At 43.7% G+C, this 11,100-nt stretch overlaps 1 protein-coding gene across 2 annotated transcripts in view; it reads right to left on the bottom strand.

Moving 5' to 3' along the window:
• Positions 1-4,115: 4,115 nt before the first annotated feature.
• ARMC9 (armadillo repeat containing 9) overlaps positions 4,116-11,100 on the bottom strand; it is a 57,910-nt gene continuing 50,925 nt past the window's right edge. For both annotated transcript variants that reach the window (XM_005418971.2, XM_031055468.1), the window contains one exon: positions 4,116-7,245. In XM_005418971.2, the coding sequence (XP_005419028.1) occupies positions 7,223-7,245 (23 nt within the window). In that variant the 3' untranslated portion in view covers positions 4,116-7,222. The remainder of the gene's footprint in view (positions 7,246-11,100) is intronic.

The following is an 11,100-nucleotide window of genomic DNA, read 5'->3' as shown; positions in this document are numbered from 1 at the left end:
TTGCTGGTGCACATAGCTTTTGCTGTACCTATTGAACTGTCTTTATCTCAGCCCACAGATTTTGTCACTTTTGCCCTTCTGCTGCTGTCCCCCATTGCTCTGGGGAGGGGGGGAGCAGATGAGGGCTGTGTGGGGCTGAGCTGATCCCCAGGGTTAACTCACCACACACCCCAAAAGGTTGTGCTGATAACACCCCCTCCATCATCTCCCACATGCCTAAGCAAGAACATATTTCCCCAGGAGCTGATTTTCTAGCAAGGACAGGGTATTCCCAGTACAAACCACACTCATAGCCCAGAGAAAATTAATTCAAGGCAGCACGTGGGTCACACCAGAACCTGTGCCAAGCTGCAGGACCAGTCAGCTCTGCACAAGATAAGGCAGCTTGAGAGTTTACTTCTCTGCCCAGGACAGCTGTCTGTGTTGGGAGAAAGAAGCAAAATATGCCAGCTCATGTGTCCTCACATTGTCCTGTTCCTACTGCCCAGAAATGGATTGAGGGGTGTCTAAGGAAGAGCAAGGTCTCACCTCTGGACAGGTGACACTGCAGGGCTGAGTTGTCCTGAACTTTTCTTACTAGGAAATGGCTTTGCATAAAGTCCTGACGTTAGCAGGTAATGAGAGATTTTAATCAGCCCCAGCACAAAAGGAAGGGAATTCCTGCTAATACCAGAGACTAATTTGGGATCTTTTTGGGATCAGGTCTGTTTGGATGAAGAGGCTGTGGCACAGATGAAAGGGGCTACAACCAGCAAGCACCAAACACCCAGCCAGTTTTCACAGAATTCCAGCTTGGGACAAGCATCTTTCAAAGCCTCCTTTGCCTCTGTATTGCATGAACATGATCCAGCTCCATGGAATAATTCCCATTGCAGGAAAAAATAAGGCAACCCCCCCACTTGAAACAAAACAAAAAGTTAGAGAGAGGGAAGGAAGCAGAGACAGGAAAGTACAAGGACACTCTTCAGAGAGGCCACTGCTGCAGGATAAAGGGACAGATTTTAATGAATGTACTGAGGTTCCCTCTGAAACTTATTTTAGGCACCTGAACAAAATTTACCAGCTTTGTGCAGGAGTTTAAACAATCCCCTGCTGCCAGCAAGGAGCAAGTGCTTGTAGAAAAGTAGCTGCCTCCTCAGAGCTGCTTGGGGGAAGCTGGACTGGGTTGAAACACAGATGATGTTTCCATCTCACTAGGAACAAATAATGAAACAATGACATGTGGAGCAAGGAAATTTCTTTTTCAGATTGGGCTTTCCAGACACAAATGTGTTACTGTCATCAGAAAGGTGTCAGATCACCTGGATTGGTTTTGGTTAAGAAGCCTTGGACTCTGCCCTGTTCATGGACATGACCCAGAAGCCAAATCACTCGAGATGAAATTGGTTCTCACTGCTGCCATTTCTGGGTGACTTGAGCAGTGACACTCTTGCTGACACTGCTTTAGTTGCTGTAATTGAGGTTTCAGTGAACCTTAGGAGCCCCAAAGTGGTCTGAGATTTGTGGAAGTTCACAATCATTTCTGCAATGCTGGCATGGAGCTTTTGGTACAGTTAGGGTGGAAATTCTGGCTGTTTCAAACAGCCCAGTTTCCACAGGCCTTGAGGGTGGCAGGGGCTTAATCGAAACAGAACTGTTTTCCTCAAGTTCCAGAGCTGCCACATTTCATTGCCCAGCTGCTCACTTGGATGAGGAAGAAATAGAAAGGTGCCAGTTTCATGGAAAATCATGGTAGGCCACGATCTGCAGAATTAACAAAAAAAAAGTCATCTGCTTACCAGGAGCCAGTCCCCTACAATACTGCAAATTTGATCCTGGGGGAAGGCTGCTGGAGAAAAGAGTAAAAATTTCAGGGAGACTGTGCTGCTTGACAAAGAATTCATTTGGTGCTAATGGTTCTGCTTCTTGCAACAACATGAACCACGCTCCCAACAGGCAGTGCATGAGCAGACAGGAACAATAAAGTGATTTGTTCTCAGGAAGGATTCAACCTCTGCCAACAGTCAGCCGGATCCAGGCGAGGGCTCGGGCACAGGCCGGCACACAGCAGCCCAAATGAGGAACTCTATCACTTGGCACACAGCTGCTATTTCCAGCACTTTCATCCCATCCTCACTCCAGCTCGACTTTTTCACTCTTCAGAGGAGGAGGACTAAATCTGGATCTACAAAGGCCAGAATTTTTCCTTGAGATCAGTAGAAGGAGGTGTCCTTGAACTCCTAAAATCCCTCTGCAGGTGGTCTGATTGTCAAATGGCCTCAGCATTTGTAGCTGTCAGTTACAGCCCAATATAAAAGGCACCTTAAAGATCTACAGAATAAACCTTATTGTTTCAGGTATCCGCTGCTTTTTATTTGTCCTGTTTATTTGGTTACTCAGAAGAATTAGCTCTCAGCATTATTAAAGGAAAAACAAATAAAATGAAGTAACACTTTAAAAGTCTTTTAAGATGAAAGCCAGCAAGGCATACTGAAAACCATTTTTGAAATTAAAAGCAGTCCTAGGTCACTCGCATGCAGAGTGAACAAAATAACTGACACTCCCAAATCTGTTGCCTCAAAATTATATTAGAATAGCATTGCTCATACTTGAAGATAAGAACAAAACATTAAAGTTGTCACCTGGATTTCTTACTACTTATGTGAAGCATTCTCACTTTCACTGCCATCAATTACTGCCCTAGTTTCTTGGAAACTTGGACCATATGCCAAGGGCTGCTGACAGAACTTGTACCAAAAGGAGGACATGTTCCAGAAAGTTATTAGATGTCCTAGGATGTGCCACTGAGCCTGCTGCTCAGAGAGCACCAGGTCCTCAAAAAGTGGAAATTTGGATCATGATGCTGTTACTGAATACAATGTCACTGCAGGGCAGAAAGGAGCCTGGAGTTGGGAGGAAATCTGCTTTGAAATGTCTGATCCCAACTCCTGACAAGATGTCAGGCTACAGAATTACAGGTCTGATAATAGCAGGGCAACGTTCTACCTTCTGCACCCAGAAGTTGGTTTCTTTTTGAAATCCATCAGCAGCAGATTGCCATAGCTTGGCCAGAACAGTCTGGTCTTAGTCTGTTGTGTTTGTCTTGAAACATCTTGCTATTTTTCACCTGTCAATAAACTCTCAAGAGTCTCCCTCCTTTCACAATTTCTATGAATAGGTTGGGAAAGTGCAGCCTAGCCCAGAGAAGTCCACGTGGCTCAGCCACAGAGGTAATTTGGCACAGGGTTCCTGCAGGATCAGTGGAGGTTTGCAAGGCTGTAATTGTAGATATCCTCTATTACATTGATATCATATAGATATTATAGATATCCTCTGTGCCATGCCCACACCCTCCTCGGGCTCACAGAGCACAGGAGGTGCCCGGGGTGCCTGGCAGGGCTCACACACTCCTTCCTTAGAGTCAAGCAAGGAGCACCCCCCAACTCTCCCACATTTCCTCTCCTGGGAAAGTGCTTGTTCCAATATTCAGTCAGACTGCAAGCAAGTGTGAGGATGGTTCAAACTGCCAGGAGGTTCTGTCTCAAAGATAAATTCAAGCCCCTAGCAAAAGGAAGTCTGGATATAGCTAAACACCTGCAAGGAAGACATGTTTGGTTCTTGGCTACCACCACACCAAGATGTGCATGAACACCACGCAGAGCTCCTTATCTCTGCACTGCCATCTCCCCCATGATTTATAAAGATTAGTGAAACTTTGTTTAAAGGGACAACTCAAAGCCAAACCAAACCACTGTCCCTTCCCATCACAGCAATATTTTCCCTCCAGAGAACTTCCTTGCTTGTCTTCCCTTACCCACTTAAATTGTACAACAAATAATACTTCTGACACCAACCCAGTGTCGCTGGTGGCATCCCACATACCTGGGCTCTCATGAGAGACCACAAACAATGAGTGGTTCATGCCTGCTTTGCAACACCTCTGAGTAAACACCATTACCTCTGCAGAGGCAGGCCAGGCTGAACTGAAGGGAGCTGTCTCCCACTTAGATGGAGATAAAAACTGCTGGGGACAGAATTTATCAATAATAAACCAGAGTGAAATGTAAAGAAATTCATACAAAAAAGTTGCATGACCCCCAACCCAAATATATCAGAAGAGAAAGAAGAAAAAAAAACCCTTTAGGAGCATTTTTATTTAGTCATGGAAAGATAGTCCAGAATGAGCCCTCTATGCAAACTTCAGTATCCTTACACAGACTCAGATAACACTCTGCATAAACAAAATGACACTGAATATACAGCAATTACATCCAAAAGGCATGGTAGCATCACTTGGGACTTTGGTCCCAGACAAACTTTCCTTGCAGATCCACGTGTCGTTTGCAATAATTTTATTTGCTCTTTGTGAAGGAAATTACAGCTACTCTAAGTGCAATCACACCCCTCCCACAAGGGCAGCAATTTCCACTGCTCCTGTTATGAATTTCCCAGGAGGGTGTTGAATCTAGCAGCTACCTCTTCAAGGCACATGCAAAAGACACCCAGCAACTTTTCAGAGTGAGGTGCTGAATTTGCTATGTGTGTGCTACTGACCTTCATTCAGGGACCTTCCCACCCCAAAGAGTGCAGTTCTATGAACAAAGGCAGAATTGACATTTTTTATTAGCTTCAAATCTCCTGACAGCCATCACAGGGGCTTTTTTGTGAAGACAGAGGAAAGGAGGACATGTTACTTCCTCAGCCTCTCAAATTACTGTTCAGCTGATAACTTATTTCTAAGCACATCCATAGTTTCGCTCAGGTATTTGGAAAATCAGGATTCTCATGCATTAATATAAAAATAGTCTTGGATTTCAAACTCCATGCTCACACAGCTAAGAGAACATGGGAAAATATACATACAGAGTTCTGCAATGCAGCAGGCCTGAGCAAGAAACACACAAGCACACACACTTCAGTTGGTTCCCTTCAGTCCAACTCAGCAAGGTGCATTTTAGTTTTCATGAATCTTGATCTGCTGGAGCAGCTGCCACACCTACCAACCATCTTGGGGTGTCTGGCAAGGGGTGGTGAAGTTTTAACTCATAGAATCAGTGAAGTTTTGGGGTTGTTGTTACCCAACCCACCCAAAAAAATTAGTCTGCTCTCAACACTTTTCAAAAGCTGCTCTCCATCTTACACAATCAGATCTATCATGAACATAGCACAGATCCAACATGAAGCACAGCATTGCTGTAAGGTAAATAAAACTCAGCTGCTGGAGCATTCTGTTATTCATGTATGCAAATGAACTGCTCAGCACTTCATTCACAACTTGGCTGTTGATGCTACAGTGCTGGAAAAAAACAATTTCAGAGGAAATTCTGCCTATCCTGGAAAGCCAGAGGTGAACTTTTATGGCTGTTTTCCATTACTGCCTTTTTGTGAACCAGAGGACATTTTCCCATTAGTTGTGTTTATCAGCTCTGAGAGGAGGCAGATGAAACTAAGCACAAGTCAGAGATTTTCTGTGACTCCTTTGTCTGGCATGGGGATCTGTGGGACAGAGGCTAGCAAGTGTCTGGAGTCACTTCATGTCCTGAGTAGTCAGGGAGCTAAAGCAACACCCATACTCTGCCTGCTTGGTGTCACTGAGTAGTAAATGGTAACTTCCACATGAATTGACTGGATTTTAAGGAGGTCAGGAGGTCTTCTCCTACAAAACATCCCCATTCTAATTTAATGTCTATCCAAAGGGGTTTCCTGAACCTGTGTGTGGGAAACACAACTTTCTGCAAACATTTGACACAGCATCACTGATCTCAGTGGGTCTGAAGCAATGACATCAGTGGCCTTGGCTCTTCAGTTGCCACCACAGAGCAAGAGGCCCATTTCAATCTCTTATCAGAGGCACAAAGCTTTCTTCTGGCTCTACAGAAATGGCTTTACAACTCTTTACTTTAGGGAAAGGCACTGTCACTACAGCAGTTGCTTTATCTTTCAGGCTGTGTTCCACCTGTTTGCTCTCCAAAACCAAAGCCTTACCTTCCCCATTTTCATACTCATTCAAACATTTGTTTCTGAAGTCTGACTATGGCAAATACAATGTCAGCTTTTTGTACATCTCCTCCTCAGCAGCAGCCAAGTCCCAGTGTAAACTGCATTTATGTGTCCTAGCAGCTGTCACATGAAGGGGTGTTACTCAAAAGCCAACCCCCAGTGAAGACTTCAGTGTTTCCTGGTCACTGTTACTGTTGAGAAAAAACAACAAACAGCACTAGCCTTGTAATTCACTCGCAGAACTAACTGCTGCTTTTTATTTAGTGGAAGGATTCCTGATCTCTCTTGTCTGGCCAGCACTTCACATGCACCAAAGACCAGCACGAATTCCATAAAGACATAAACAGTCATTGCTCTGAAGTGAAGAACATAAAAAAGCCAACAAACACCAAAGATGATGGAGCACAGTTACATGTAAAGAGAAAGTTGCTGCTGATCTGTTCACATTCTCATGGTTTCTTCTGTGAATGAAGAAGCAAAGCTCTTCATTCCAGGGGGAAAAAAAAAGATTTTTCATTCCACAGATGTTAAACAGTAGAATTAACAAAAAAATTGCAGAAAGAAGTAATAGGAGTAATTGCTGCAGATAAAAAGCTCAGAGGTGAGCATGGATGGTGCCTTGGGCACTGTAACAGTGTTTTTCATCTGCTACAGGTCAACCAGAAGCTGATAAAATACCTCCTCTTCAGGGTCAGGAAGATCTCACCCCACACAGGAGTGCTCTGGGCTGGAAGGCTCAGCACATGTGGCAGACACTGTCCCTCTTCACACAGATCCCTTGAACACAGACACCTCCCAACCCAGTCACACAAGCAAAATTTTAAAAAAGCAATTGGCAGGCTGCTTCAGCAAGCAATAAGTAAAAAATACATTTTCTTGGTAAGACTCCTGGGCTGAGCCTACATTCTGTTTCCAAAGACCATTTACACTGACACAGAAGGCAGAGAGCAGGAGTTCCTTCTCAAGGTGGCAATGTCACTTTAGAGCAAACAATCAGAAAATATCCATCTCCTGTGTCAGTCCTGGGCTGCTGCTGAGACTCAAATTCTAATAACAAGGCCCTTGTCTTAGGCAGTTTTAGAGGCCACAGACACATCCCATCAGATAATCCCCAGTCCCTGTGCAAGGCCTGCAGTGCCAACAACCTCACTCTCCTCTGTAGGTCACCAGTGAAGCTCATTACAGGAAGCTGGCTCTGTCCTTCAGCAATGTGACAGGTGATTCTCGAGGAAAGGAACTGTTCTCACTTCCTGTAGGACTGGCTGCCTGCAGAAAAACATCCAGAAAGGGTCTGTCAGCTGAAAGCAGGATTTATTTACAAGACAGAAGCTGCCTGAGGGCAATGCTTGTTCAACTTGTACAGGGACACAAACATCACAAAAAACATGCAGAGAGGCACTTTAACTCCTTTAACTCGTGATGCTGCAACTCAAAACTGCAGAATGCATTTATGGCAGCCCCTTTTCAGGGGATATTGAAAGAACTGAAATGGCATCACCAGGGCCCAATTACACTCCTAACAAAAAACATTCCCCATTCTTCTGGTAGAGATTTTTGTACTGCCCTAGCTGCAATGTGCCTTAGAACTTGGTACACTGCAAACAGCTTCAGCACACCCATGCAGAGTTGCCTGGAACAGACAGAGAATAAGAGTGGATTAAACCACACAACCATGTCCACATGGAACACAGTTGAAAATGTCTAAATTTGGAGGTGCCTGTGCTCCCTGTGGAACTCTATTTTCCAGCCATGCTGCCAGTGTCATCCCTGTACCAGCCTGGAAGTGGAAATCACAGAGGATCCCAGCATAGCTGATTTTATTTCATATTTATTTTATTTCATATTTATTATATGAAGAGCTTGCTTTTGCTCTAGAGTTCAGCTAATAGCAGGGGCTGCATCTCAGGCAGGAATCTGGCCCCAGGCCTGTAGCTGCACTAAGTACCTGGGCTTCCTCTGCATTCCTCAGGCATTCCACACACTCCATGCTCCAAGAGGAGCAGTCCAGCTGGTTCAGGTAGGTTTACATAAAATCAACTTGTTTCCAGAAAATACACCTGTAATAAATACTAAAATCAAGCTAAAAATGTGCCTCTAAAATAAGTGAATGCAGTAAGTAAAATCAGAAAGTCATCTTTTTCTCATCATGTCCATCAGCTACAAAAACTTGCATTTCTTCAGAAATACTAAGAAATCCACAAATTAGTCTTCCACTGGAACAGAGTCTCTTGATATGTAAAATCCTACATACCTATGCAGCAGGTAAATGGGAGGCAGCAACTGCTGGAATCTACTGATTGCTGATATCTGTGCATCTGATACCATTTTTGACCTACAGATGAGTCAGCTAGGAAATTAAAGGAGCAGTAAGCACACAGCTTTACTGGGGAAACATTAGGGGCTCACTTGCTTCAGATCTCTTCCATGCATCTCTAAGTAAAAGCTGAGAATTACCTTTGAGAAACTCGAGTTTCAGTGTAAGTGCTTAAAACCCTTTTTAGTCCTTAAAAAATCTGGTCCTTACAACCTTCATGTAACTCTTCCCACCTATAAACACCTGTGTGAAAGTTCCTGCAGGATGGACAAGAACTAATTGGCGGTCTGTGACAAGAAGGCTGGACACATGTACACAGAGTGAGTGGAAGATTAGTTGTTTGCAAAATAATTTATTTGCTATTTTAACAGGAAGAGCTTAACATTTAATTGCTGACACTGTCTTGTGGCACATGTGGACAGATAGAAAATGATAGCCTGGATTCCCAAGCAAAAAACTGGGAGAAATGGTAAATGGACCACAGCAGGTTGGAATGCTTGCTATACATTCAGCATACATTCCCAGCAAAGACGTATAGTGTAAAACAAATAAAACAATAAAAGTTAGAAGAGCTCAAGTATCTGGACTAACAGATCACATATACTGAATCCACAGAGGACCCCAAGTGATCTACTTTAGAGCAATTTAAAAATAAGATATATTTAACACTGTGCCCCTGGAAAAGGATCTTGCTCCAGAGACTCCTGAAAGCAACACTGGTCTGTCACATCTTTCCTAGGACACTCTCCCCAGGAGTGTAAAGCTGCCCTGAGAAACTAGAACATGCAGAAGATTTTTCTGTGCACACACACACACACACACACACACACATACATACACACTCTGTACTTTTTGTTCCTTCACTAGGGCTTTTCAATGGGCCAATGCTTTTGGAAATGAACCGAAACAGGAACCAGGGACAGACTCCTGGGTGTTAACACCAATTCCAGGCAGGGCAGAACAGTGCTGCTGTCACAGGAAACAGAGAGCACTCGTGTCAGAGGTAAAACCCAGGGCACATGCAGCAAAGGTAAAGCTGAAAGAGCTGCTTTACCTCAGCACAGGAGTGTTGAAGCAAGGAGCCTCCAGGTCAAAACTTCCTTTCGCCACCAAGAACATTCCCTTCCAATGCCTCACCTGTACTCCCTGAACGAAACCACACCACTTCTCTGCATGTGCAACTGTGTGGAACAATGAATGAGCAACACAGAAGGCTCAGCGTGCTCTTTCCAGCTCTGTTAGTGGTTTACTGGGTTATTTAAACTCTCTTCATTTCATTTTCTCTATCTGTAATGAGTAGCTAATGATATACACACATTTCGAGTTTCTTGGGAAGGTATTGACTTACTATGTTTGTGTCAAATGTTTCAAGGTAACAGTTACAGCTAAAGAATAGAGCTAATGTTGCATTGTGATCAAATAATCATCACTAAACTTGTTATGATGCCATGCTCCTGCCATTTTCACTGATGATGGACACAGAGTTGTATTAGAATCCAGCTTTTCCTATCCACACACGTGAGAAAAGGTTTGTTCATTACTGAAGAATGCACCTTTCTTCTCCCTCCACCCCAAAAAACTCCACAGCTGACACTCCACATGTGTTTACTGATGTGTAAGCATCCAAGATCAGTTTTTCCTCTCTACTGAGCTTGTGTTGCCTGGCTCAAAGCAAGAGTCCATCATTTTCCTCCATCCTCACGTCAAAGCCACCCTTTCTTCTGAACCCCCCAAAGATGAAGTTCTTTTTATAAACTTCTGCAGGCCACAGCACGGCCACATGGCTCTGGAGTACCAGTCTCCAGCAGAAAGGAGACTGCAAGAAGCAGCACACTGTGCTTGGCTCCCTGCTTACCAAGCTGCCCTGAGCCATCTCCTGGGCTGCCTGACATCTGTTCTAGATTCAGCTGCAGTGTAGACACACCCAGGGATCCGACTTCAAGTTACACCCTAACCCTAACCCTAACCCTAACCCTAGGCAGGTAAATCAGCCTAGGGTTAGGGATGGTCCCAAGGAAAAAGCTTGGAATAGGGCTTTGTAAGATTTAATGACCAGTCTGCAAATCCAGAAGACACAAAAAACCTGAAGAAAAAAATTCTAGATTTTTTAAATGAGAAATTTTTAATCACAGTCTTGAAGTTCAGCTGCTACTAACCAGCTTCTCATCTTATTACTGTATTTGCTCACGTCTCTTGTTCACATCCAAGTCAGCATTAATTTAAAGATTTAGACGTTTATTCAGTGTTATGCCACCATTCCTTCTATCTCTACAGGAAGGAACTTGAAATACTTAGATGAATTGGTTCAACCCTTGAAGCAGGTTCTGTTACAATTCCTGTCTGGGTACCCTGAAATAAGTTTGGAACATTGCACTTGATGATCTGTGTTAGCTGGTTAAAGTCACAAGTGTCACATCAATGTGCTTAGATGGAAAATGTGGCCTACTTGTGATTGCCAACTTAAAATGTTCTGACTAATATCTGGAAATTTCACTCTTGCAAATAAAAGGGCACTTTACTACATTGATTCATCTGTAGGTGTTACTGCCACAGAAAATATCTGCTCAACTGTGCCAATAGTAAAATTTGCCATAGAACTGCACCTGGAGGATGCCCATAGGCAGAGCAATGACAGATTCAGGTCTATTCAGTGGGATGAACAAGTGTCTAAAGAAAAGGAAAAACTCTGATGACATCTAGAGAAGGTCTAATCTGAGACTCATAAGCTTCCCCAAAAACTTCTGAGAATTTGGGTCACTTTTCTCCACCCAGAGACAGGAAAAAGCATGTCTTTTAACTGCTCACAT

This window comes from Geospiza fortis, unplaced genomic scaffold (assembly GCF_000277835.1).
Source record: "Geospiza fortis unplaced genomic scaffold, GeoFor_1.0 scaffold172, whole genome shotgun sequence".
NCBI lineage: Eukaryota > Metazoa > Chordata > Aves > Passeriformes > Thraupidae > Geospiza > Geospiza fortis.
This window is presented reverse-complemented; position numbering and strand designations above follow the sequence as displayed.